The 15,641-nt window shown below is 38.8% G+C and overlaps 2 protein-coding genes across 3 annotated transcripts; one reads left to right on the top strand and one right to left on the bottom strand.

Moving 5' to 3' along the window:
• The first annotated feature begins 164 nt into the window (after positions 1–164).
• On the top strand, positions 165–7,891 carry gmcl1 (germ cell-less, spermatogenesis associated). 2 transcript variants are annotated; one of them, XM_084745814.1, is made up of 15 exons: positions 165–541; positions 1,548–1,725; positions 2,013–2,136; positions 2,536–2,632; positions 2,714–2,811; positions 2,918–3,030; positions 3,143–3,208; positions 3,872–3,956; positions 4,053–4,143; positions 4,252–4,392; positions 4,718–4,787; positions 4,915–4,990; positions 5,088–5,233; positions 6,405–6,492; positions 6,861–7,891. In XM_084745814.1, the coding sequence occupies exons 2-15, from the start codon at positions 1,550–1,552 to the stop codon at positions 6,999–7,001; spliced, it is 1,512 nt and encodes a 503-aa protein (XP_084601940.1). In that variant the 5' UTR covers positions 165–541; positions 1,548–1,549; the 3' UTR covers positions 7,002–7,891. The 2 variants fall into 2 exon arrangements, with proteins under 2 accessions (XP_084601940.1, XP_084601942.1); XM_084745816.1 differs by having other exon boundaries at positions 1,543–1,725.
• A 4,116-nt stretch (positions 7,892–12,007) lies between these two features.
• Positions 12,008–14,615, bottom strand: timcc (TIM double twin CX3C motif chaperone). The gene is made up of 3 exons (XM_084746579.1): positions 14,325–14,615; positions 14,091–14,231; positions 12,008–12,750 (listed from the first exon to the last, which is right to left on the bottom strand). The coding sequence occupies exons 1-3, from the start codon at positions 14,409–14,411 to the stop codon at positions 12,562–12,564; spliced, it is 417 nt and encodes a 138-aa protein (XP_084602705.1). The 5' UTR covers positions 14,412–14,615; the 3' UTR covers positions 12,008–12,561.
• Between the last annotated feature and the right edge of the window lie 1,026 nt (positions 14,616–15,641).

Genomic DNA, 15,641 nt, shown 5'->3' with positions numbered 1-15,641 from the left:
TGGTGAATCTGAAGAAAGGGTGCCTCATGAATGAATTATAAAATCAACCCAAACATTCAGAGAAACAAAAATATGTGATCAATTTCACCGCTATTTTCTAGATTTATGTAATCTGCCCATCTCACTACAGGGGGCGCCGTGGAGCCGAGCGGCTTCCTGTGACGTAGAGCGCTGCTAGTATTGGAGCGAGAGAAGAAGAATAACAAAAGCAGCCACAGATTTTCAGGGCAGTTCCACATCATCTCCTACCTCTGCCTTTACATTTGCTTTAATTTAGAAAAATGTAACTGGAACCAAAGAGGGTTTTGCGGTCTGAAGGCTTGTGTGGAGGCTCAGCTCGTCAGAAGAAGCGCTGTTCGTGTTTCCGGACTTGTTTTCTTGTGTGAATTCGGCAGCTAAGCTAGCTTTTAGGTTAGCTCCTCTTCAACTGGCTCGCCAACGTCTGACAGACTGTCTGTCTGACCCTGAGATAATCAGCCGGTGTTTACCGTCCAAATTAACTCGACACATCTCCCTCAGAATTACCTCTGCTAATCGTCAGGTGAGCTCGCTCAGTGTCGTTGTTTTTGTCCTGTGCATTTGGTTTGTTTATGATGAATGAGGGAGCCCTTTTATCAGACCGTTCAGGACAAGTGGAGCTGGTGCAACTTCAGACAGGTTTTGTTTTGTTGTGCAGCCACACCAGCCTCCAGCCAAATACTGGTAAAATATGGAAGAGGCTGGTATATTTCAGACACGAAATAATGATTTTGCATTGAGTGGCTGGTGTATTTGAACCTGTGAATGGCCGGTAGATGTTCACACCGTAAAAAGGTAATATCCCTGCCTTAGAAAAGATATCATGTACTTAGTGGGAAGATTTGATGAATACATGAGAAAATGGGGCAAATGCCTAATCTTTTTGGAGGGCTCCTGACGTGTAGTATCTAAATAGCATCTATGCGTGGATAACATATGTACTTGGCTTGTACTCCCTCGTTTTGTGATAAACGTGTGTCCACTGCATATAATTAAGCATATTTTTGCCAAAGTCAGTTGTGTATGTGGTGGTGGTGAAGACTTGTATTGTTTAGGTGGGAGGTTTGTATGTAAATTTTGTGATGTATGTTATTTTGTACTTTGATTTTTGTCATTGTTGGTGTTTTTTTTTTTACTATTACTTCGTTTTGGCTCCTTGACAATAAAACAAACGTGCACAAACAATAAGAAGCAATTTGAAGACCTCGTCTTGGGTCTGAGAAATTGTGATGGGATTATTTTATTAATTTCTGACATTTTATAGACCAAACAATCAATTAATTAAGAAATGAATCAACTGATAAATCAGTAATTAAATTTACTGTTAGTTGAAGTTTAAAGAAAAGTGACAAAAAACTCCAACACAAGCTTTATCATGATGCTGCAAAAGCCAAAGTCCTTAACAGTATCTCCTGTAATGATTCCGATATTATATTGATCTGTGCAGGTCTGTTGCAATACAGTGCAGCTGATCTGTTGTTTTTGATGGTTGTTTTCTTTGTGTGTTTTATATCTCTTGGAAAGCATAGAGATGGGAAGTCTGGGCAGCAGGTTCCAGTCCCCCTCTCAGAGCCCAGAGGAGGCTGCAGAAGGCACAAGTACCAGTCGTAAGCATGGATGTGAGTGTAAGAAGAGGAAAAGAAATGCCCAATGTGATTGCGATAGTGAACAAGAGGAGGACGATGCTATACTGGATACACCTCGCAGGCAAGTCTGTTAACAAAAATGATAATATTTAAATGTCCTATTTGCATGGGAATAGTATTAGATAGGGGACTCTAGTAATAGTTGTCAGCTCATTTATGATCTTGTGTGCAAATCTGCAATGTTCATAATTTGTTAAGTAAAAACTCAAATTCAATTCATTTCCAAATCACGTGAGGTCACCTGATAATACTACTCCTCTGGAAATAGGGCTTAAATTATCAATATTTTGTCTTACATTTGTTTTTGTCTCGCTTATGTTGTTTGTCTGTGTTTTAAAACTTGAGCAGAAAGAAACTGAAAAGCACATCGCGGTACATTTATCAGACGTTGTTCTTGAATGGGGAAAACAGTGACATTCGCATCTGTGCTCTGGGACAGGAGTGGAACCTCCACAAAGTGTACCTGTGCCAGGTAAAACATAAACATAAAAACACCACAGAGGCAGTCAGTCATACAGAAGTTTTTTCCATTTACTGAAGAAAAAAAGCCTCTGAAAAAAAAAGCCTCTGTTCTTCTGTTTTTTCTAAATTTCTGAGATGATTAAAATCAGAAAAATGGAGCCATTATGAGTTGATGAGATTTTTATGAGATAATATTTCATGTAAAAACAAAATCCACCATTTTTCTGAATTTATGAGATAAGTAAAACCAGAACAATTTTTACATAAAAAATTATCTAATTAATTCAGAAAAATAGAGCAAGTTAATGTAATACTCTTTCATACAGCCACATTGGTTTTTATTGCTTATAATTTAATACCCTCTCTTCTTCTCTTTCTCTTTTCTCTCCGTCCTTCTTGCTTTTTGCAGTCGGGGTACTTCTCCAGCATGTTCAGTGGGTCCTGGAAGGAGTCCAACATGATGGAAATCAGTTTGGAGATCCCAGACCAGAACATTGACACTGAAGGTGAGAGGACCTCAGTCACAGAAAGCAGCAGCTGATTTTGTTTGTTTGTTTATGTGACTGAACTGTTTTGTGTGTTTGCAGCTCTACAAGTGGTATTTGGATCACTGTACCGGGATGATGTTCTGATCAAGCCCAGCAGAGTTGTCAGTATTCTTGCAGCTGCTTGTATGTTACAGCTGGTCAGTACTGGTCTCAAATGTCAAATAAGCATATTGATTTTTGTCTCTGCAGTCATATGATACACAACCTAATCAAGTCTCGGGGTTTGCTTGTTGCTGTCTACAGGATGGCTTGATCCAGCAGTGTGGAGAGACTATGAAGGAAAACATCAGTGCGAAGACAGTGTGTGGCTACTATGCTTGTGCCAGCATCTATGGCTTGGATTCTGTCATGAAAAAGTCAGATTTTAATACATTTTAAGAATTTCAAAGGTAGTTAATGGCTAAATTGGTCTTTTGCATTGCTTGTTTACAGCACACTGTGTATGTGTTTGTGAATTTTTTTCTGTAGGTGTCTAGAGTGGCTTCTTAACAACCTGATGACCCACCAAAATGTTGACCTGATGAAGGAACTTGGGTAAGTGCTCTCAGCTCACAATTCTCTATTTTTATTTTGTGTCTTCTAGCTTATATCCTTTCTTGAAGTGACTTTACTGATAATGAAAATATCAAATCTATTTTTATATTGGCATGATTACAATGTGCAGGTTAATTAAAATAGTATTGATCAGTTTTAGTGCTGTGGTTTTTCTTTTTTAATAGGGACAATCAAATAGCTGTGTGAGTAATTATTTCACGTGAGCTCATACAGTAGTTTGTGTGTTTGTGTGTGTCCATGACCTGGAGCTACTGTCTGTAGATAATCTCATATACTACTGGGCCCATCGGCCCCACCAACCCAAAACTATAGATTTCTATATCTATTATGTTGTCTGGTTTGTAATGTTCTAAATAAATAATTTTTATTTATTAAAGAAAAAAAGTTTGGGCTCATCGCACAATTAGGTGAACAGTACAATTACACTATTCTATGTCTCTTAATGTTTATTAACAATATTGCATACATCTAGATAAGAAAACTTAAACTATACTGTAGAAAAAAATATGTTCAAAATTGCAGATATCTGCTGGTTGAATCTAGTAGTTGAGGTGGCATTGCAGTTTGCTTTATAATCAGTTGCCTGACAGATCTGCTCATCTACGACCATACGCAACATTTATCTTTGCACTGAATTTACAGGGCAGAGGTGATGGAGCAGCTCATCCAGTCCTCTGACCTGTTTGTCATGCAGGTAGAGATGGATGTATACACTGCTCTGAAAAAGGTACATAAAAAACTTATATTTGCATAACCTGTAGATACACTCTGTTTCATCAGATCTGTTTCTAAAAGCTGTTTTTGCAATGGTCTTTCTCTGCAGTGGATGTTTCTGCAGCTCAATCTGTCATGGGACGGCCCGATTAAGCAGCTTCTGGCTGATGCTGATGCCTGGCTTTGCAAACGCAGGACAGGTACAGTAAGGCCTCATCTTGTGAAACACTTAACTTCATTTGTAGCCTTTATTGTTGGTTGCCACACACTGATGTTTGACTCCGTTTCCAACCGACTTTGCTCTACAGACCTGTGTGAGAAAGAACCCTTCTTGAACACAGAGGAGGGCGCACCTTTCCGTTCAGTGTTCAAACATGTTCGTCTCCAGTATATCATCAATGATCTTGCATCTGCACGCATCCTGGAGAGAGACAATATTTTGCCCCCTGGTAAGATGTGGTTGTGTTTCACATAATTTCATAATGTTGTTTCTCCATCTATGTGCTGGAAAAAAAAGAAATATTTAATGTTATTATCTACAGTTAAAGCCATAAAGTGAGTAATTTAATTTAAATGTACTTTTCATCAGCTTTCACATGGCTTGACTGATTGAATAACCAGTAGGTCCAGCTCTGAAGACAAATATTCTATTCTTATGTTTGTTCTTAATTCAGGTATTTAAGTTGCATTTCATTGCAAGTGGTATAAGGAATTTATGAAAAAAAAATAAACAAGAACGTTTTCAAGACTGTTTTCTCTTCAAACTTATTCCAGATTGGTTAACGTCAGTGTACAAAAACCAGTGGTTCGCTATGCTCCGGACAGAATTTGACAATGATAATGGGTGAGAACCTGAGACTAATTGTACTGTCAATGGACTGTTTTATATAACTACAAAAACTGTATGTGTAGAATATGATTTTAACACTGTAATTCTGGATGACAAACTGTACCTGTCTGTCTCTCATTAGTCCCCATGAAGCTAACAAAGAGGAGTTCGAGCTGAGCAGTATGAGGTGTGGAAGGAAACTGACTAAAGATGGAGATGTGAGTCAAACACTCTTACTGCTGCAGTAACTTTTGCTCCTGTGCAATACATTGTGTTTAATTCTTACAGAAAAACTTCATATGTTCCTCTCTTCAGTACTGCTGGCGGTGGACAGGCTTTAACTTTGGTTTTGACCTGTTGGTGACCTACACAAACCGTTTCATCGTCTTCAAAAGAAATACTCTGAGTCAGCCATGTGGGGGCGCTGTGAGTCTTCAACCTCGTAGGCATCTGGCATACAGGTCTGAACTGGAGTCAGCTTTTGAACAGTTCTCTAATACAGCTATGTTTATATCATGGGCTTTAAAATAAGGTCACAAAGGTGATCATTTTGTAAAATAAGTAAAACTTCCAGGTATAAAAATGCAACTCATCTGCATGAAGAGTCTCAAACAAAACAAATATGTAGCGATGGAGCAATTCATTAAAGTAGTTTTACATTCACACTAGTGGAGTCAAAACATTTAAAAGAATTGACACTGTAGAAAATTAAGCAATAATAAATAGAGTCTTTACTTTTTTTAATATAATTTTGGAAAAACATTAATTTTACATTCAACATCTTCAACCATTTTACAGCGTACCTCTTCTAGAGGTTTCCTTGTATAGCATTAGCTTTAATCACTTACAGCTGAACATGGAAACCTTTCTGCTTAGATAAGGCCAAGGATTGAAGGGAGAAAAGGACAATGAACGAACGGCTGATAGTTAGAAATTATGTTATATTCTCACTCATTTATTCTATCAAAACAGCTAAAGTTTGACCGTAAAGGTTTAATGTACTCAGTCCACTTGGTCAAAATCCTAAAAGGATTTTTTTCTTGTGGACTTTGAGGGAAAATGACAGCCTTTCCATAATATATATTGAATGTATTGTGTCTATCCATTCATTAGTGGAGGGTGGCTCTGATTATAACCACCGAGTTGTGACAGACTTTTTACTTGCTGCCAGAGGTAGCAGTGCCAGTTTTTTCACTGTAATATTTTAATCTTTTTTTTACTGAAATTCCAACATTTAATAATGACTGACTATTGCACTTGGGTATTCTTTTCCTAAAGGAATAGATAAAAATTCTGGAAATACATTTATTAGCTATCCTGCCACAAGTTAAGTGTTAGCTTTGGAAAGAGTCAGGCAAGCTGCTTCATCATGACCTTCATCATGACATGTGAATGGTATCAGTCCTCTCATCTAATTCTTGGTAAGAAAACAAATAAGGGGATTCCTCAAAATGTCAAATTATTCCTTTGAAAACACTGTTCATGGGTGGTCTGGTGCCTCAGTTGGAAGAGTGTTCGCTTCATGTACCCCTTCTGTTGTATCTTCAGCTGTTACAGGCAAAAAAACACTGTATGTATGTGCAGCTTTCATTTGAGAACATTTTTAACCTTTGACAATATTTATTTACTCAGGTTACGTCTGGCTTCCTTTGATAGCCGGGGAAAACTGGTGTGCAGTCGCTCGACGGGTTACCAGCTTCTCACCCTTGAGAAAGACCAGGTGAGTGAGTCCTGTTAACCTCTACCTTAATTATCATTAGAACTGTAATGATAAGATAATTCATCAATCCGTCAATTGAAAGAAAATTAATTGCCTTTGCCAATTTGCCAAATTAATTAATTGCATTTTCTTGAAGAATCTTTGGTTTTTGGACTGTTGGTTGGACAAAAGGAGCAATTTTAGACGTCACTGTGGGCTGTGGGAAATTGTGATTTCACAAATTTATGAAATATTATAGATTAAAACAACCTTTTTTCCTTGAAAATAATTTAGGTTTTAGTTAAATTTTAGTTAACATATGAAACTCTAATTCTGACAACCAAAGTCTTGACTTCCTTAATATTCCTCCTCTCCCTTCAATGACTCAGGAGTATGTGGTGATGAACCTGGACAGCCGGTTGTTATCATTCCCCCTCTACGTGTGCTGTAACTTCCTGTACACATCACCTCATTCGGACCACCGTCCAGATTCCTCAGAACAAGAAAGCACTACTCACAGCGTGTCTTGATGCTCGGTACTTCAGCAGCTATTACCTGCGACTGTTCTCTGGTAATACGGAGACACTGACACAAGCTTGTATGTACAATCCACCGACACATTTAACATCACTTTGACATTGGACATATCATCTGCATGCTATGTAACTCAGTGAGGTGTTTTGGAAAGATGTTTTGTATCTATGTATTGAGTGTTTTGGCACATTCAGAGTCAGCAATGTGTACATTACAGTGGCCAGGAGGGTTTAGGCCACCCTTCAGAGCCTTCAGAGCAGCTTGACACCTTGGACCTCTGCCATGAACTGTCTGCACTGTGATGTTGGACCATTTCTCAAGTTGGAAAACCTCCAAGTCTTTGGGGACGGTGGAAATCTGCTTTGAACTATGCAGTTCAGAGCTTTAACTAATGGCTGCATGATGTTTAGATCTGGTGATTGTGACTTTACACTTAATGAAACCACTGTGGAGTCGCTTTATCTGTGTGTATGGGGACATCATCATCCTGGAATATGGGAAAACCATGAGGGAGCAGCACCAGAAGGCAAAACTGGATGTTTTCTGGCTTGTTTGGGATGTTTCAAGTCGGTTTCTCATTCTGACCATATGAGAATGGACTGTGGAGTGATGGTAAGAGCTGCTCCACCAATGGGTGCACTCGAAACCCAACCAGCATTGTGCCGTTTTGAGCCAGGTGGACATGTTTTCCACTCCATTTTGATCCGGCGCACAAAAACAGCACCCGACGTTTGCACTGACTTGAATTGACAGCTCCATGCGGGAAGCAAACAGAATACCATGTAAACCAAGAGTGTCGTAAACAATCTCGACCAGAAACGCGTGGCTCATTGTGGCTTAATCCAAATGGAAAAGGCACTGTACACTATTATCTCTGCCAGCTGTATACACAGCATCTCTTAACACCTGCTGCTGTTTCAACGTCATACCTGCTGTCATGTATCACTTGTACTCCATTTAAGACGGTGATCACTTCCGGATTGTGAAAAATTAACTGATAGATGCCGTAAAAGCAGGATTTTCATGCTTTAAAGGTGCAACTTGTAAGATATGGCCAGAATTTACATTTTACTTTAAAACGCTTAAGAGATGAACTAACATCATCAACAGAATGTGAAGAGGTAACAGTTATGACGTTATGTCGCTTTAATGTACTGTGTTTCATTGATATCTGAAGTTAGCATGCTAACCAGCTAGCCCTGTCCTGCCCTGCCCTGCCCTGTCCTGTCCTGTCCTGTCCTGTCCTGTCCTGTCCTGCCCTGCCCTGTCCTGTCCTGTCCTGTCCTGTCCTGTCCTGTCCTGCCCCCCCCTTGTGGTCTCAGCAGGGAGATGTATGCGAGCAGCGAGGTTACTACTTTCATAAACTCACTCAGCTTTCTTAATCTAATAAATAAACAAAATACAATACGTAATAATAATATCTGTTGATGACATCTGTTGGTTTACTAGATAGCACCAAGTTTCCAAGAATCTTAAATGGAACTGCTTCAAGAACCAGAGCCAATTTTGTGGAAAAGGGCCAGAAGAGGCTCCTGGTTCTGTTGCCCGCAGTGTAAACATAAATATTCTGCCAGTGCTCTGAGCTGCAGGTTAGGCCAGACTTGAGTTATAATAGAGCCACTAGCTACAGGGCTAACTGAGCTAACGGCAGCTAGAAGGCTAAGAGCAGTTAGCGGTTATTCTGGTGATATGCTGGAGTTAGCTTTGACAGGCGGCCATATCTTACACTTTGCCCATTTAACCCTACATCTGTCTTACTCAGTCTTAAATGTGACGTGTGTCCGTGCTACTCTACATCAGAATAGCTTCTGTTAAGTTTTTCGGATTGTAAAGTCCACTAGCCTCGCCCATCCCAGATTACACTCTGTATCAACCATGGACTTTGTAAAAATGTATTTGCTGCAAAATTCAACTCATAAAGCCTGATGTGAACGAAAATATATATATTGTTTCAAGTGATACAACTAAACTAGCAAAGTGTAAGTAACCATACTGAGTCTTTGTGTGTTAGCCACATTTACACACAGTTGAATGTCCAAACATTCACACCAGCTTTTTGATGTTCACAGCTTAATGTTGAAACACTCAACAAGAAACTTAAACAGAAATGTTGATACACTGCACCTCTTGAGACTCTCTGCTGTGTTTACCAGCTACACTGTCCAATTACTGCTCCTTTTCTGCTGTGCAGTTTGTCTGTTTGACACATTTAGGCAGAATATTTAGACTGGTCCCATCACCACTTTAAGTACCTTTGCAGTTATGTTGTTGTATACTTTTGTACTATTGGTAAGGTCACTATTTGTTTGGCAATTTTGGAAATCTGTTGTTACCTCGTTCTGTATGTAAAACCAGTAAATATGGGGATTTTCAACGGACAAGTACTCGCCTGTATAGCTGCAACTGTCATTAAGTTCAAAGTTGAAGTTGAGGCATTTATTTATTTTTTACGTTGTTTTTGTATGGATTTATTTTTGCAAAAGAAAATATCAGTACAATTCTTGACAGCCAATAAAACTGCCCATTCATGTGGGCTGTGGTGCTATTACATGATCTGTTTTTCCAGCGTAGATCTTTACTGCAGCTGCGCAGTTATTCATGTATTTATGCATCTGTACACAAGTTACTCTTGATAAATATTGATGGTGTCCTTTGGTGCTTATTTTCCTTTCCGTTATGCTGGATCCTCGTTTCCTACTTTTGGGGACATATTTGACAGAGCTGTCCAGCAGTTTTATTCTGTTAATATCAGTGATTATGTATTATTATGTGATGACTAATCCTGCAATGATTGCTTCTTTGTCATATCATTGTCATTTATCAGGTGATTACTGAAAAAAACTCAACCCACACATTTTCTCTGCAAAATGGTGCAGCTTCAGGATGATTTCCTCTGTTCTAAACAGTTGATCTTTATCAAAAGGGAAAAAAGTTGGATGAAAATTAGCAGATTCTAGGCTTAATATTAATTACAACAAACATTTCCAACAGTTATCCACAGACTGACTGAAAATTAAGCATCAAAGGGAGATTTGTGCTCTTTTCATGTGGATGTCCAGTTAGTGTTGATGGTGAATGTAGTCAGCTGACGCAGTAGATTCCTCAGTTCGTGCTATATTGACTGGGAAAGTTGACTTCTCCTGCTGCAAAGTCTGCTGTTCTTCCTGTGTCCAGTGATGTCACAGTGGTGAAGTAGGATTTAAGGAAGAACTACAGACCATTTCAGCTTGAATTCAAAGTCTCCATCTCTGGGTAGCCAAAGTAATAGCTTCAGGCTAGAGTGGTGATACACAGCAACATGGCCGTGGGTGCTTTCACACAATGCATCCTGGTAAACGTAGGCGCTGCTGCATGGCTCTGCAGGCAGGAGAACTCAGCTTTCCCAGTCGATACAGCACGCACTGAGGAATTTATTGCTTCAATCGACTACAGCCATTATCAACACTGACTGGAAATACACATGAAAAGTGCGTTGCAAATGAAATTATGTGAGATGTAGTTTTCTGCCAGTGTCTCTTAAGATAAATACGTGGGTGCCACAACTTTTCTTTTTTTGGTTTAGATAAAAATAAATGTGACGACTGAAGAGCTTTCTTTCTAACTATGTGAGTTATGTGAGGAGGCTGCTTTAATCAAAGCTTTCGGATGGAAGCCACAAGAGGCAAGTGAGATTTTTAAAAAATCTGGTGATCCACTTTACTAAGTCTGATCTAAATTGTTTTCTGTCATGTGTTTATGACTTTAGAACAAACGAAAAAAAGGGTTTTATCAGGATTTTTTTTCCAAGTTATTTTCATCTGTGAAAACAGGGACAAAAACTTTTAGCGGGTGATTTGTCTTTTTTGTCGGACTAATTTTTCTGGGTGTTTGAGTTTGCTTTCCAGTTATGTAAGTTTGGAGAGGCTGTTTTTATCAAGGCTTTAGTACAGAAAAACTTAACTAAGTAATGGTTCTGGCAAAAAAAAAAGATTATTATTCTGTACTCTAGCCTCTCCATCGGTCATTTGTAAAGGACCCAAAACAAACTGTTAGTCTTAAGAGTCCTGTCAGAGATTATCACACATCCCAGTTGGTCCTGTTGGCTTAAGAATTCTTTGAATTATCAGAAAATTATGCCATGGTCCCCTCAGCATTATGGACATCATCACACTATATCGACCTTGTTCTGTTTGCTGAATCTTGTTCTGTGGCCTGCTGACCTGTGTTCCTAGCATCTTGCTCCTTGTTGTCTCCCTGTGTAGATCTCCTCTGTCATTACTGAAAACCATTTCACCAGATTGGTTGCATAATTAAAATAGTTTCACCAGCTGTTAAATAATACTTTTTCTAATTGTACATCAATGATAGATTTGATTTGACCAAATGAACAGATTGTGGGATGTACAGCAGGGTCTACGTTGTGTTTACTATGTTTTGTATTTGTTCATGAACGATGTTCTCCTGCATTTCCCTTAGACTGCCACCTTACAGTGTTGCCTTTCTTGTACCATTATTTGTATATCACTGAGAATATTCTTTTGCAATCATTATTAAAACATGTAACAAAAGCATCACTGCCATTTGTCATTGTGTTTTCTCAATACTGGGAATCAGAGCTCATGTTGTTGATGGGAAAAACTTGGAAAATAGATTCAAACATGCACTAAGGTTAGAAAGTTTTATTAGTTCTGAGACTCTGATGACGACGCAGTTGCCATCGAAACGTTAGTCATTTAAGAAAGTTTTTCACCTTTGTCTATGCGGCCAGTATGTTTGGACCTATTTTCAAGTTTTTTTGCGAGTATTCTGCAGGACAGGACAGGACTGAAGCATGTTGAAACTCTTCCTTCAGCTCAAATTGTTGATATTGCGGAAGAAACAGAGTCCAAAAAACACATACACATACATACAGTACTTTTAATCCAGATATATAAACACCTCTCACTACTGGAGGTCAGACGATCACAGAGCAGACAAAATGACAAAAAAAAAAAAAAAGAGAGAGGGATGATGGGAGGGCTCATACTGGAGAAACGTAAGTAATGAAATCTGGCTGAGAGGTGTTTAACAAAAAGGACTTTCACAGCTTTATGCATGAATAAATGCACACTTGCAACATGATGTACTGTATATTCTAAAATTTCATACTCAAATAAGCACCGAGTGAGTATTATTTTAAAAACGTACACTTCTCAGGTCTCTTGAAAGCATTTCTCAACTGGTTTCTTGTTCACACACAAAGACATGACACCAGACGCAGCACTGGATTTCTTTCTCGTCGCAAATGAACAAAGATCTAACGAGCCAAAACCTCTCAGCTCCCGCTCTCCAGGGAGGTTACTGTTTGTAGATTATGCGTAGTACAATGACATATCTCAGGGGGAGCAGTTTTAAATCAGTCAGAGTCACAACACACAATCTGTTCAAGCTTCACTCTCCCCACCCGTTCATGGTGTTTCAGCCCCTCTATTCTTCAGCTGTTACTGGTCAAACTGGCCGAGTTGACTAAACCTGTGCTGTGTGTGTGTGTATGTGTGTAAATGATCTCAGGCCGTCTCCAGCCGTCCACCTCGACCCTCACTGCTCTATAGAGTCCAGATTCTCTTTGAGCCTTCGGGTCATGCTGGGGATCAGGTTAACGTGGTCGTCCACGCAGCTGCCCACACAGCGGTCCATCAGCGAGCGAACGGCCGCCTCCTTCGCACCGGAGTCAAAGAGATCCTTCGCTTTGTCGTTGCAGTGCATCGTGCATCTGGTGAGGCGGTCCTGAGGGGGAAAAGAGGAGATAAAAAAATAGGTTAGACTTAATAAAAAACAGACAGAAGTCCCAGTAGGCGTATTTAGAGATTTGCAGGTGAAAAACGTCAATAATGACTGATTGAAGGCAAATTCTTCTGAGGAACTTAAAGGCGCCTCCTATCAAGGACTGTGGGACAGCGTTGGGAAAAGTTGCTGTATATGAAAGAATCTCACATTAACAGAAATTTTTCCTCAAGTGTGCAGTTTGTATATTTTTATAAATATCAAAGGATATGGTGATGATATTGATTTCCATGTAGGAGTTGTGCTTTTGTATTTTATCTCAGAGCTGTACTGTTTCTTTTATCTTTATTTCTGAGAAAAATCGTTTTGTGTTTTGGTTGAGCCGTCTTGTTTCAGTGTTTAGATGAGGTGGGAGTAAGAAAATCTGTGTTGGGAAAAAGGCGTTTTTTTCTCAGTTACAGTTGTGAGTCAGAAGAAAATAGAATATTTTGGTACAAATGAAAACAAAAAGATGGTTACACACTACATTGCTTTGTGGATGTAAATGGAAAATATGAAGCACAAAATGAAGATAGATTACTCTTCTCTTATTCACTGACTTACAGAGGATGCTGACAATATTTGAACTTTAGACAGATAAGATATCAGCTGTGTGTCATGCTGCTATTACTGTTGCCTATAACTTAATACAAAGTCTATTGCTCTGATTTCTTGGCTGCAAACATAAAGGTTGTTTATATACTGAATTATTGAAAATTCCTCAGATAAGAAGCAACACAGTTGCAGTAAGAGGAATAAATGTAGTTACTTCAACTTCCTAAAAAACACTGTAAAGTTATAGTTCCAGCAGCATAAAAAAATTAAGGATGTGAAAGTGGACAATGGATCACGGCTCATGCCCATCAGGTGCACCAAAATCCCTGAGTTCACTATGAGTATACTGTTATTTTTTTTAACTGAATGTACTGAATTTGATTCCATGCGGATTTGTAAATATGCACCACTACATTAATACATAAACAAATAACAAAATGACCAGAGGCTTTAAAGATATCCTGGATTATTACCTAATCTTGTGGTCAGTCTTATAGAAATGACCATTGGCAAAAACTATTTTTAAAATCTGCATTATTTTATCTTTTATTGTGCTCCCATGGTGCATATTTCTACATTGATCTGTTTCATTTAATTACACAGCCACGTTTTACCCAAAGTGAGTTAAACTGACCATAGTCTTTGAAAGGATGCTCTTAAATGTGAGCTGACCACCTGAAGAGTCCTGCAAATGCTGAAAGGGGAACATTTGCACAGTGATTAAAGTGGATATCATCTCTGTCTCTCACCTGAAACTTCTCCAGCTCTGAGGTGACCAGTCCCTGAGCTTTGGCCAGAGGAGTGTGACACCTCTCGATACACTGATGCACCTGAGACATGGAGTCTGAGGGGCGGTCACAGCACTCTGCGCTGCAGCTGAACATGCGACCCTGCAGCAAGAAACCATCCGATGATGAGACACGTGACACATACAACCTGCTGCACGGATCAGGATGCTTAAAACAAAGCAATAAGCCACCTACCTGCATCTTACGAATGTGATCCCTCTCCAGGCTTTGGACCATTTCCTCCACCACATTTTGCATGCGCGCCTGGTGTGCCTCTGCCATCTCTGCTCGTGCTGCTCTCTCCTCAAAGTCTTCACTGATAATCAACACTAGTTTAACATCTAAACCGGACCGGACTGGCTCTGCCTACCGTGTCCACGACAAACGGGTCGACTGGTTGCTTTACTTTACAATTTGACAATAACTAAGGTCACCTCCATTCAAGCATGGTTCAAGACGAGAAGACGATTACACCACTTCCGCTTTACTTCCGCACTCGGTTTAATTAAAAAAAGAAAAAGAAAACTCCTCTTCCGGTTTGTGTAATCGGATTTCAAAATTGCTTCTCAGCAGGTTTGAAAAACAAGCTGAATGAATGAATAGACCGTCACAGTCACACTTTTATAATTCATAACCATTGCAAATGAACTCTTATGAACCCAATAATTAACTCAATATTTATTTGTTTTTTTTTCCGAGAAATTACAGCAGACAGATGACAACTTCCGCAAAACTGCACGAGTCCCTTTTTTTCCTGTCAGTTAACGGCACACGCCTGACCTTTCAAAATAAAACAGCATTGAAAAGTATCCTAAATTGATTTCTCACTCTTTAAATTTTGTCATAACATTATATGTTGAATTGTATCTTTGGAAGGTTAATTGTTGTATGATCTCAATGATGCTCAAATGAACATCTGTCGTAAAAACTATGGCTGTAATAATAAAGCTACTACTACTACTACTACTACTAGAAGAAGAAGAAGAAGAAGAAGAAGAAGAAGAAGAAGAAGAAGAAGAAGACGAAGAAGAAGATAAATACAAAATATATCTGTGATTTTTTTTTATGCATATGACACAGTCTTTTTAAAATTTAATTATATTATTATTACAGCAACACAGACTTGTGATATATATTTTATGCCACAGTCTTTTAATTTAATTTTCTTAACATAGGCAAACAATATACATAGCATGCACGACAATATTAAGACATACTATGACATACATTGGGCTGTCACAATATCAGATTTACACTACTATCATGACCAAAATAATTCATAATGACGATATTATTGTGATATCCACAGAAAATTTGAGAAAAAAAATCTTATCAGTCTATCCCCAGTCTCCCAGTCTATCTATCTCTCTTCTTTGAGATTATATATGGGTGTTGCGATATACCAGTGTTGACGATAACTGAGATATATTTTTTAAGGTATTGATATCCTGTTAATACTGCACACACATTTACACAAGATTAGTAAACCATCGTTGTAATTCCTCATTAGTA

Source organism: Lutjanus erythropterus, chromosome 20, assembly GCF_056507025.1.
Source record: "Lutjanus erythropterus isolate fLutEry1 chromosome 20, fLutEry1.hap2, whole genome shotgun sequence".
Taxonomy (NCBI): Eukaryota; Metazoa; Chordata; class Actinopteri; order Lutjaniformes; family Lutjanidae; genus Lutjanus; species Lutjanus erythropterus.
This window is presented reverse-complemented; position numbering and strand designations above follow the sequence as displayed.